This window comes from Pithys albifrons, chromosome 2 (assembly GCF_047495875.1).
Source record: "Pithys albifrons albifrons isolate INPA30051 chromosome 2, PitAlb_v1, whole genome shotgun sequence".
Classification (NCBI taxonomy): domain Eukaryota; kingdom Metazoa; phylum Chordata; class Aves; order Passeriformes; family Thamnophilidae; genus Pithys; species Pithys albifrons.
In genome coordinates, this window is record NC_092459.1 from 18,943,360 (window position 1) to 18,956,633 (window position 13,274).

The 13,274-nt window shown below is 37.6% G+C and overlaps 1 protein-coding gene across 6 annotated transcripts in view; it reads left to right on the forward strand.

The window, feature by feature from the left end:
- Positions 1-13,274, forward strand: part of DLGAP2 (DLG associated protein 2) — a 459,639-nt gene that overhangs the window by 341,957 nt on the left and 104,408 nt on the right. Inside the window, exon 4 of one of the 6 annotated variants that reach the window (XM_071548431.1) lies at positions 10,895-10,960. The exons of the other annotated variants lie outside the window; for them this stretch is intronic. Within the exon in view, the coding sequence (XP_071404532.1) occupies positions 10,895-10,960 (66 nt within the window). The remainder of the gene's footprint in view (positions 1-10,894; positions 10,961-13,274) is intronic. 6 annotated transcript variants of the gene reach the window in all.

A 13,274-nucleotide genomic window follows, 5' to 3' on the forward strand; every position in this document is an offset into this window, starting at 1 on the left:
AGTGGAAGTCAAGCATTACTCCTAATCACTGCCATTGTCCTGAAAGAGCAGAAATTAAGCACTGATTTAAATTCATTTTAAATCCCATTACTGAGAGACAAAATTGCTAAAATTGTGGAGGTCTAACTTATGGATTTCTATGAAACAAAACCACCTTTGCATTCTGAAACACTCACAAACGTTCTTAAGAGATACCAGAATGACAGTCTAGGAACTATATCCAGTTGCATAGGTGAATAATGGCCAAGTGGAGGGAAGATTACAAGTACTGTCTTGCTGATATGACTGTACTCTGATGGGGTGAGAAGTTGACAGGTTATTTTGTTCTCCTTGCCCTTTCATTCTGAGACAACAAAGGAGAGGTAAAAGTTTTGTGATGGACATCTCTCCTGTGGGAATTGACAGAAGTCACTCATTCATTTTCAGCCAAGGAGTTTGTCACTACCAGCCTGGGCTTGACTTGTGCATTGCACCAGAAATTAAAATCTCAATATTCCATATGCAACTTCTGGACTTTCTGATGAACCTTTTCATGGCCTTGAATAAACAAAGATATGAAGAAGAAAAATGACCCCAACAGTAACAATTTGTTTTCTAATGTGAGCTCTAAGAGCCTTAAGATCCTTGTTCCCTGAAAATGCAGTCATGACAGAAATAACATGTGACTATATGTAACATCCTGGCAAATGCATACAGATGTCCTAAACAGTTACTAAAATAAGATGGTAAAAAAATGGATTGCAATTGAAAGATACCATGTTTAAGGTACTAAAAAAGCACGAATGTAACTTTAAATTAAATGATGTGTTAGTTTCCCACATATTTTGTGTCTGTGTTTGCAAGATCAAAATGAGGGCCCAGCCACACCACCATGTTGTGGAAGTTTAGTAAGTCACCATGTGTCTGTTGAGACTTGATAACTGAACTTATTTACACCGTTATACTTTTGGCAGATATGATCTAAATCCAGGTATTTTGCCCCCAGACAGATAGGTAGTTAAACGAAAAGAGCTGATATGCTTAGGCACATTAAACCATCCAAATCTGATCAAGCATCTAAGTAATATTATTGAACCCTTTTTTGTTAGATTTTACAGCTGTAAGAGTTCTTCCAAAGAATGAGCTGGATGTATTCCTGCCCATGTATTGTTGCCAGGGCAGGAAAAGGCCAAGCTGACATCTGTCCAAAGTGCCTTTAGTGTGTTGCTGATAGTGGAGTAGAAAGAGCCCATGTGCATGGTGTCAGTGACCCTGGCTCTGTGTGGGTATTTGCCCACAAACAGACCTCAGTGAGAAATTCTAGTCGTGAACAAGGTCAGGAAACTTTTATTTGGTGGCTCAAGAAAGATTAACATCACTTAAATGTGGAAGAAATTTAGCTTGTTCCCTCCCAGTGTGGCATAACTGCAACTAGCAAGGTCACCTGAACAAATAGCATCTTTGCTGAGAGCAAATATTGGTGTTCACTTTCTCAATTTCTTTTTAGGAAATCATGACAGTCTGGCTTAATGTCATTTTTGTTTTAGGCCCTCTTCTGAAGAGCGTGGCAACTTCCCATATTCCCTGGAAAGTGGGGCTGGACTGTCTAGAGCTGTCCAGTCCTCCCCACTAACAGTAGAAGAAAAGGGTGCCCAGGCTCTCAGGTGCTTCAGTGAAAAGCCTATCCCTGAGAAATTAAATGAAAATTTCATGTGTTTCTGGGAGATAAATCCAGTGAACTTTAGGATTAGGAACTCACCAAGCATGTATACACCTTTTGCAGCATCCTAAGTATTGATTCTGCCCACTCAGCAACACACAGCTTATAATTCTGCTTTTCAGTTTCACTGGCCACGCACAAAACTGATTCTCCCCCAACTTCATTTCTGCCTGTGTCATAGGGAAAATCCAAATAACCCAGCAGCTGCACAGATTGTAGCTGAATGCCACAACCAGCAAATTGAAAGGTTCACCTCAGCCCCGTTGTAATTGTTTTTAAAATATAATGAGTCACTAGGTGTGTGTAAGCAATCACAAAAATATCTGCCGCATATTACACAGTTCTAGAGCAACCAGAGAGGACTCAAGGAAGGTTGCACCCACTGTGCAGAGTGCTAAACAAATGCATTAGTGAGAAAGCATTCTGTGGTGAGGTAGTTGGCAGAACACTTTCTTTTGTAAAGTCCAACCTTATTGAAACTGAAACTGTTTATGGGTCAGTTCCAAGCAAGTTCCTTCTTAAATTAGGAATGCAGGGGAGAAAAAGAGATTTTCAGTTGTTGAAGCAACCCATTTTTACATTTTTAGAAGTTTTATTTTTCTAGCTTGAACATGTGATGCTTCAGATTTGTTTTAACTTGTGAAAAATGCCAAAACTGTATGAAATGAATTTGAAAATTTACGTTTCTTTCATTGTAGGCTCTCACTTAACAATTTTATTAAATTCACGGTCTTTCTAAGAGATGCTTTTATAATTTGTAGCTGAAAATTGCTATGGGAAGAGGAAAAATTTATGTGGGCTTTCTAATTATTTGCAGTCCTTCATTAAAGGCCTTGTGGTGTGAATAGCCCAGTAGAGCACATAGGTGGGCGCACACACAAATGCACAAAATCTTCAGGATTGCTTCAACCTGTGACATATTACTTGCACCTCAAGAGTATTAGGGCTGAGGATGGAAGAAGCAGGAAAAAAAAGAAAGGAAGCACTGGTGGAGGAGGGTTAAAAGGAAAAAGAAGAATAAAGCAGATCTATGAAGGAGATGAAAAAGAGAGGGATATGGGACAAGGGAAAGATGAGAAAGGAAGCAGATGAGAGAGCAACACTTGCATTGCAACTGCATGGGAGGGGGGAAGGGAGAAGAACTAATGACCAATCACTAGAAAAAGCATTAAATCTGAGGGATTAATCTTCAGCAGCATCTACAAAAACACAGAGCAAAGAAATGTGACATCCTGATCCATCAGTCTTTGCCTGCTACCGCTGCTCTAGATCCATGATTCTTTCTAGGAAGAAACTTTGTTGTGGTTGTTGCTATTTTTGAGAGAGAAAAATGGCTGATTTAATAGGTACTGCATTTCATATCTGCTTAAATCACCAAAAGGAAGCTACATAATATATATTATGTAATCATATTTGCTAAATAAAACCCCCCACCATCTGTCAATCATACCACCCCAGCATTTAAGTGTTCACAGAAATCCTTAGCAAAATTGGCTTGTGTGGGAATGAAACCCATACACATCCCATCTCCATTTATATAGAGCTTCATCATCTAATGTCAAAAGGCCTTATTGAGGGGTTTCACGACTGCAGCTACTAAAGCTAATTTCAGTTTTTAGTGGAATTGCTGGCTTTGCCCTCACACCCCATTAGGGTCAAAGGTTTTTCATGCTAAATGTCTCCTACCATGATAGATCAGGATAACAAATGCAGTTGTTCTCTAATGTTAAAATATCTTATTTGTTAAACATTTGAAAGACAGGGACACTGCTCAGACCTTTTACCCCACCATAAAACAAATTGGTAAAATCAGAATGCCATGACCTGTTGATAATAATTGTTGTATATCTGATTGTGGTTTCTACCAAAGAGAAAAGTAAAATGTAATGATAGCATAACTAGTTTTAACCTGAAAATGGAAAGGTTCTTTCAAACAGTTTAATATTAGAGATCTCAGTCATTTTTAAGGCGAGTCTTAAAGAAATGCTTTTCCTCAAAGTGAATATGAAATATATTGAAAACTAAAGGTTTTTCTGGGGTATCCAGAAGTCTCAGGTTCACAGAATAAGGATCATGATTCACAGTAATAGGATAATTTAATTTTTAATTTTCCCACTTTTTTATATAGAGTATTTGGAATTCCTCTCACAGATCCTGAAAAGCAATAAAAGGTAAATAGCTCAATCAGAGTCTTGATATAATCATTCAGATGTGAAAAATCCAGGAAAAAAGGGCTTTTAGAAATTTCTTAGACTGCTTGAAGCACATCATGCACAGGCGTGTCTGAACACGTTGTCTTATCATTGACTTACTCTTTTTTTGCTTGCAGTCACTTGTTATTTTTGATATGGAGAGATAGAGTTATTTAACTGAATTAGTCATTTAAATTCCAGAATGATTGAAAAGTGACTCTGCTTTAAGACTCCACAGCATTATCCAACACATTTTTGCATTTATTGCTGGATGTGGAACAGAGAAGAGAAACTTGCAGATCTTTGGGGTAAAAGGGATAAACAGCTCTGAAAGATTTCTAAGAAGCAAAATTACTCTGGATGGCTCAGGAAAGGCTGCTATGGAGAGCCACTGCCTTTCAGGGTGATCACCATAATACTACTAACAATACCTGTGTTTTCTGAATGATTTTCATCTGCCAAAAGCTGAGAAGAATTAGTGCACCAAGATTAAGATGATCCCTGACAGCTTATGTGCTTCCCTGCAATATATTTTGTTTTATTCTTTTTCCAAGGTAGGACCTGAGGAACACAGTCAGCTTCCTCTCCCTGATTTATTAGGCTGTGTGCCTGGCTACTCTCTCTGATAGCTGATGCCTGGTTTCATAGCCCTGCTGTCTGGAATTATGCTGTATAAAAGTGAACAAGCTGGATGAAAGCAAGAGATCAGGAATTTCTCGGTCCTGCTTGTCAAGGGGTGGGGACGGTGGTTGGCTTTAGTAGTCTTGGTATTAACCTGAGTTAGGTAAAATGCTGGGATTCTTCATTATTTATTACTGTAATTTATAGGAGAAATATGTTTGTGTTTGGAAAGCCAAACAAATTATCTCTCCTGGGCAAAACTTAATATGAGTAAGTTATGAAATGGGCAGATGAAAATATTAAAAAAAGAAAATAGAAGAAAAAGCAATCATACCAAACATCATTCCACAGGAAAAAGCCATACTATAAAGCTATTTGAATTTCTGGCTGTTGTGTCTGAAAAAGGCATAGCAGAGCAACAAAAACGTACAGAGAAGAGTGGGAAGGATGATGAAAGATTTAGAACGGCTTTGCCATGATAAAATACTAAACAGATTGATTCCTTAGTTCAGAAAAGGAAGGACTAAGGCAGGGATGTGGTAAATGTCTACACAATTATAAATGATATAGACCTAGTGCATAGGGCTCGATGATCCATTATTTTTTACAACCAAAGAATAGAAGCACCTAATTTAATTATCAGGCATCTTGACAAACAAACAAAAAGGAAAATCTTTTTCAAATAAAGCATAATTAAATTGTGAGGTGCACTAGTACAGGATGCAGTAGAGGCTATCAGTATAAATGGGCTCAGAGAAGATTAGATAAATCCATAGAGGATAGATCCATTGGTGGCTATTAGAAATGATGGTCTAGATTAAACTTTTGTCTCAGGAAGTCCCTTAAGTGCAGATTGCGGGAAGCTGGAAAAGTATTCTAGGCAATCTATGTATTTGCCTTGTTTCCAGCAACATCCATTTCATGCCAGTGCTGGAGCCAGCATGTTAGGATGAGCAGATCTTTGCTGGATTCATCGGGAACATTTCTCTGTGTGTCTGTGTGTGTCTGTGTGTGTATGTCTGTGTGTGTGTCAGAAAATAAGAACAAAAAAGGGAAGCTGTGATGGCATAAGCAAAAGCAACTTAATTAAATAATGACTTCTTACTGTTAGTACTTTTCACACAGGCCTCTCGCAAAGGAAACCACAATAACCTTAAATCTGCTACTATCATCTTTAATATTTATTTCAATCAGAGTTTTCCCTGCTTTACTGTGTATTTGTTGCTTATCAGCATGCTATCAGAACAATGCATGAGAATATTGTATTGATAATACTGCCACCTGGCCTACTTCTGTAGTAGTAAATTATAAAGTGCCAGGACAAGGCCCAACAAATAGGAATTTGCTTATTTGAAGTGCTGGTCAGGGAGGTCTCTGTCTTAGTTTTAGACTTGGCCAACTCATTTCACTGTCCCAAATAATTCCCAGGTGATTAACATGGGCAAGGAACCATTCCCCATGATAATGTGGATGGAGAAAACTTGTTCTTGAAGTTATGACTAGACCACACCAGTTGGCCTCATGGCCAGAGAGCTTTCACCACACCTAATTTACTATAAACATGTTATAATATTGATTGGATGTAACCTCTTGAGGATCAAGTGAGGAAAGGAATAGGTCTGCCAGAAGTGATTTTGACCACTTGGGGAAAGTCTGAGCCAATTCAATTAGCTGTCTTCCAGGAGGGGTTAGGGGTCCCTAACAGATCCCAGGCATGCAGGGTTTTGATCATTTTCCTTAGGAATGACCAGACTGACTCATCAAAGTTCTTAGTTCTCTGTTCTCATGACATAACCTGAACAGACTGGGGCTATCTTTGGCTAGGGTCAAAGGCCACATGCAAGAAGTGCTTTTATTGCATAGCAGGCTAGTGGACTTTGAGGTACAGGAGATATGTCTTCTAGATCTCTACATATCTCGAGTATGGGAGAAGTGATTTTGTTTTCTCGGATCATGGACTGATGTGTCCCATATTCATACCGTGGACACATTCTATGATCTGTAATTATGTGATTAAATGAAATTGCAGCCTAATTCAGGTATTTTAAACCCTGTGTTTTCTTTCATCTGTTGTCAGACTTAATATAGCAGGTGCTATAAGACACAACTAAAAAACAACAGCTACCCTAGGGAGCTTGCAGGCTGAAAGAAATGCACATAGAGTTAAAAATTGGTGTGAGGTCCACTGTGGGCCAATAATAAATAAATTAAAATCCAATGAACTGACAATTTCTACATCAGTTCTAGTTCATTCTTAATCTTAAATTGTGATGGAAAAGCCAGTTACTTGATTATAAGTCTTGCTGATGTAAACCTTTTAAATTGTGTGAGCAACAAGTCCACTGAGACTGGAGCCTATTTTGTAGATGGATATGTGATGGAAGAAGTACAATCAGGAGGTGGAAACAGCATGTCTGGTTATTAAGGATAGAATGAGACATATCTTGGAGCAAGACTTTGGAGGTGAAGGAACAGAATTTCTACTGATAGGGCATGGTCAGATAGTAGATTAAGAAGTTAAAGTTGAGATGATAAAATTTGAAGGATAGGCAAAGTGATTATTCTTCTCTGCCACAGTACACACCTTTGCCCAGATTTGGCCCATACCAACCAGGGCTTCCCTGGATAATATCTCCTTAGCAGGGTATGGAACAGCACAAGCCAGAGCATGCTCCTGACAGACATCCCGCCTGTTCTGAGGACAAAAGCTATGCATGCCAGCTTGGTCTTGGATGCTGGCCTGTGTCATTTCCCACTGTACATGTAGTAGCTTCAGGCCTGAATGAGCCGTCTGGATCTGTCAAGCTGGTTCCAACTTAGCAATGTCTTCTGACGTTTCCAAGCTTAAGACTGGAGAACTTCAGCTGTGAAAGATTCCTATCACAGTTTTGAGTGTCATCTGTGCAGTGTTACACTGGAATGCATGACAGATCCATCACATTTTTAAAGAAGAAAATGAGATACTACATATAAATGACAGTTTGTGCTCTCCTACTTATGCAGATCACAGCATCATTTTACTATACATTCAACTTTCGTGGAAGCAGACGTCTCTGCACTCTTAGAACCTTTCATTTCTGTGACTATTTTGAAACTGTTGAGAGTGAAGACTTCCCACTAATTTTTTTAGTTTCAGTTTCAGAGAAAGGTTCTTGCTTTCTGTTTAGACCAGTTTGTGATGCAGTAGTTTTTATATTGATACTTGTCCCTTGTCTGAACTGTGTGTTCCATACATTGTTTAAGAACTTCTGTTGTGAATCATCCTATTTTCATAATCTCATCTTTGTTTGCAATTCATTGCCCATCAAAGCATTCTGTGCTAAGAGCACCGTTTTCTAGGTCCACTAGTGTAGACTGTTCTACTAGTAGGTAGCAAAGGGTAAGCAGAGATACTGTGGATTTATGAGATAGAGAAGGTGAATGACATAAAATGACACTTGCATTTCGGCATGTGCAATAATTCTGTGATAATCTGCCTGACTTTATTACTATGAGATATGAAGGTTGCAGCTGTGCTCATGAATGAAGGATGTGCTTTCCCTTTCTATGGTCAATAATAAACCAAATAATTTCTAAGAAAAATTGAAGCAATAAACAAAGACCATGTATGTCTGTTGCTGAAGGAATGAGTTTGAGGTACAGTTCAACCTCATACAAAGATTATCTTTGTAATACTGAGGCACTGAGACTCTAGATTAATTTATCCCTTGTAAGTGCAAAATCCTAAAAAAGAATCTCTTCATGGGCTGACAGGACTGACAGCAGCATTTTTAAAGGACAATATAAATAATAAAATAATGATGTGAATAGGTATTGTCATAAAAAAGGAATAAGAAGTCCTCATGCTTAGGAAGTAAACTAATCACTAAGAGCTACTCATATCCCTCATACAGATTCATAAATTTAAGGGAATCACAAAAGAATTCTAAGTTTCTTTGAAATATTTGCAATTGACCATATTCCAAACAGACTACAGCTTTTCTTTAGGAATGAAATTTCATCCCTTTGTGCTCCCTATAGGCTCTTCTAGACAACATGTTTACTGACACTAACAAATGAATTCATGTAGGATAGCTACAAGAAAGAAATTAACTCTAATCCTAATTCTGCTGGAAAAATGAGACAGAAAGAAGTTAACTGAATTGTCCAAATTTGCACAGAATGTTTACAGAAAAGTCAGAATTTGACTTATGGATCCCATTGCATGACCTTTCCCTTTAATTTTAAAAAGGAAATTTATTATTTTCCTTTTTTTTCCTCCAACACTTCAGAATGACAAATGTTTAGTCTTGTTTAGCCTACTCATAACATTTTAACCTATTTTGGGGCGGAGCTTGTTTTAGGATGCTAAAAACTTACATGTGAGAAATAATGTTATGCATTCATTGCATAAGTGTTTCTGAATACACATGCATGATAGTCCTTTGGAATAAATTAATAGGCTTTCAAAACTACAGAACTACTGTTTCAATGGCAATCTTCTTTTTTTTTTTCTAAAGTTGGAAGTAAGTTCCCCTAGTCATTTACAAGAATGTAAAGGATTTTTCAGAACATTTTTGTTATAGCTTTCGTTTGATTCCTTACTCCTGTGCAGCCACATTAGAGGACAGGCATATGAGTTATACAATACAGGCAGATCATTTGAGCAAAGTCTCCATGGAAACTGCCTAATTTGTGCTTTTATTTAATTAGACTTGTCCATTACCTCTTCAAATGAAGTTTAATTTAAACTCATATGCCAGTCATTTTATAAATTGTGTATGACTTTTTATCTGTCACTGAGATCTCTGGTAGGCTGTGTTTTAACAGAGTGGGTTTATTTAACAATTGAGTTTATAAACAAGATGTTTATTTGACAGCTCAGCTTATCCAACATTGTTAACAACCTTGAGACTAACTTTCAATACAGTATCCATGCTATACTACCCATTTTTATCAATTATATATTCTTAACTTCAGGAATTTTCAAAACCTCAGAGCAATTACTTGTGAGATCCACATGAGTACATTAACTCATTTTGCTTCCTGTGAGATAATTGATGAAAAATCAGAGCACAAATAAAAAGTGTAACCAAGACCAAGAAATATGCAAAATGCATGTGTTTGTTAAATGGAACACTGAAACGGAAAAAAGAGTGTGTCTGTTGTAAGCTGCACCAAAAAAACCCGCTTGTCTGATACAGACATTGAGGTACTCTTAAGAAAAGTCTGAGCTGGTTCAAACTTACAGAAATGTCTGCCTGAGGGTATGACAACATGAACTGATGTGAGTTATTTAGAAGTCGTCAGTCCTCGGTTGAGCACCACAAAAGCCACGGTCTGCAATACTTGTTTTTATCTTTCTCTGAAGAGCTGATGATTGAATATATAGTGAGAGGCTATGGAGTATTTCATAACTCTTCTCAGGTATCTGTGCTTGTAACACACACAGATAGAAAGAAAGAGTGCAGTCAAAGGCTGTATATACTCAATAATTTCCACTTGGCTGAGACACCAGCAAACATGGAAATAGAGAAAAAAAAATCATTTAAAAGGTAGTATTGGGTAAATACATGAATGTGATACTGTGATATTTTTTATCCTAATCTATGTATTCTTAAGCCAATCTTGTACGTTATGTAAATGTTACTGACCCAATTTTCCATATGCATCTCTGTTATAGAAATATCTGAACTAAGTGCCTGGTTCAAAGATAGTTTGTATTCCAGTATGACAAGAGTGCAATGCAGAGGCAACAAACTGCAACTCTGAAAGAGGTATAAATAGGGTAGCTCAGAGCTTCACTCAGGCCATTTAGGTGGTTTCTGCATTCATACAGAATACACATACACCCTCATTTTAGTACTTTTCCAGAATTAGAGAAGTTATGTCTGGCATAAAAGTAATGTTGTTGACAGGAGAAAGTCTCCATCACAGCAATATCAGAGTGCACAATAGCAAAATTGAACTGGTTGCGTATAAAAGGTAATAAAAGTGGCCTGAGAACCGTAAGTGGAAAGTGCTAAAGGTGCAATTAAAGGACTGGCAATAAGGATTCTTGTGGAATAAACACATGAAGGCTAAAAGGAGTAGAATTCAATGTGACTAAGAAAAGCTGGAAAGAACAATGTAAACAATATTATAAAAAAGATATTTATGAATGACACTAGTGATTTGCAACTGTCTAGCAAAATAAAAAAATTAATAATAATTAAAGAACACTGGAACAACTGACAAAGGGATAGATACTGCAGGTATTAGCACATCAATAGTTTCACGCTATCAGAGACGCTGAATGGTAATAGGTATCACTGAGTGAATTTAAAAACTAGTGGAGAGTTTATATCTGGATATAGAAAAATATCAGAGTTATTAAATAGCTACTTTGTTTCTGTCTTTTCAGAAGAAGAGGGTGGCGATCTGCTCAAGTCGGGCTTCAGTTTTCCAGGGACGCCAGAGGAGGAGCTAGGTACAGATACCATCTCTGAGATAACTGGTACTGCTTGTGCATCCAGAGGCTGGGGGCACAGCTGTGGGGTGAGGCAGCAGGAGGCTGCTCTAGGGTACAGCCTTCCTCCAGCTACAGGGCCCATAGCAGGCATGGCACCAGCTGGTGTCAATGAGAGTGGCCAAGAACCTTTGAGTCAAATCCTTTTGAGAATTTCTCACCTGCTCTATAAGGTTAGAGAATGGAAAGCAGAATAAACCATCAGATTTGGGCAACACCCACACAAACAAGAATTCAAAAGAAGAATTACCAACCTTCCTTCTTTTGTCTTTTTGCCTTACCCCTTAGAGAACATACTAATTGCAGACAGAGTATTCAAAGTTACCTTTTCAATTTGAAAAAATAACAGAAGCAAGAAGAAATCAGAAAATCTTAAAGCCCATTAGTGAAATTTTGATACTTCTGTCTTAACAAGCTAGTAGTAAAATGTCCCAGTGGCTTAAGTTTAGATTGTGCATTTAGATTGTGCAAAATTGACTTTCTCTTCTTGGAATTTCATACTCAGATTGTCACTGGTTTATGTGAAATCAAACAAAATTTTTATTTATATGAAGTTACTTTATGTGGTTATTTTTGGAAGAGAAATAATGGAAAGTGGTTTCTGTGTGTTTGCTGGTTAAAGCTCCCTTTATTCAGTGTGAGCTTACTTACATTTCAGAAGTCAGTGTAAAGTTATTTTTCCCTTTTTATGCATATGCTCATATTAATACATTGCAACAGTTTATTTTGTGTTATTAGGATATTTTTGTAGTTGACAAGACTACCATAAACTCTCACCCTGATCGTATCATTGCACATTGCTAGGAAGCTAAATCATAGTTACTGTATTAAGGAAAACTACCCGAGCAGTTTGAACAAGATGCATGAATTCAGGCAGGGGTTGTTGTTATGTTTAAACAAGCTCTTAGAACAGGACTTTCTAAAACAAGTAGTGTTGCCACTCAGTGACACTCAAAACAGGAAGTTCCACCAGATGTGTAAAAATATCTGTATTGGACTTAATATTCAAAAACAAGTGAAAAAGCTACAGGATAATTGGACAGAAGGATGTGTTAAGGAAGACTGAAGAACCTTCAGGCAGTTTCTGCCTTATTCAAAAAAGTGAATAGGGAAGATACAGTTAAACATAAGGCTCCCTAGGAATATCACAAGTGGATCCTATGGAGAAGTCATGAAATGAGCATATCTCTAAGCCTTCTTGGACATTTGAATTTTTTCAACCTGCTATCCCCATTCACAGCACGCAGAAAGGAGTTCAGATGGGTTAGAATTCATCTCATCTAAGAGCTGGAAATTAATTCAGTTGTAAATGTCTAAACTGTAGATCTCTAGAGTTCCTTTAGAGTCAATGAAGGGTGATAGACTTTTCAAAGACATAGCAGGTTTGGCCTACTTAAGAAGCTTAATGAAGACTGAGATAAACCATGCCCTAGAATTATGTCAAAATTGTTCTCCTTCCTGTTTGGATGAGAAAGAATTGCAGGATTTCTGAAGCCAGAGTAAAGGATATATAAGTTAACAGTAGTTAATGTCAGACATCTATAGGAGCACGGGCCCTCAAATAAAATAGCTAATCAAAGATTGACACAAAGATATATTTTATCTGATCAATCATCCAGCACCCTCACTAAGAAGAAGATAAGTGATTAGTCAGAAAGGAGAAACAGGAAAGGAAAAAAAAAATCACAAACCAGGCTACAAATAAATTAAGCTGCTTTCAATAAATTTCAGCTATTTATGTCCAAAGGACTGAAAAAATTATGCCAAAAGCAAAAGCAAGGAACAACCCGTTCTTGCTCCTAAATTATGTGTCCCTATTGGAATTCTCTGAAAGTAAGTACCAAAGATCTCTAGATAATACATGGAAAGAGGTCGGTGAGTGGCTTTAATATTTTCAGAAGAAAATCCTGCCCTCCTAACTGCTAAACTGTAGGTGGCCAAAACACATGGACTGGATGTTATGATCTGGTTATTAAAATTATTAGAGAGATGTCTCTGCCTGAATTAAGGTGCAAATGAGACCATATGCCCAAGTCAATAGCATAGATTTTTATTTAACAGTAAATGTGAGGTAGAGAGAGATAGAAAGGAACAGGGAAAAGATAAGGGGGGCCGTGGTGGGGAGTGGAGAGAAAGCAAGTAACAGAGAGGTAAGTATCACCACTCCATGGATTCTGACAGAAATCTTCTTCTGGTCTTGTCAGTGGTGAGGGTACCAGTCTCATCGGAGTGATGGTTGCAGTCTGGGTCAACCAAGTGAAGCCCAAGATGGTGA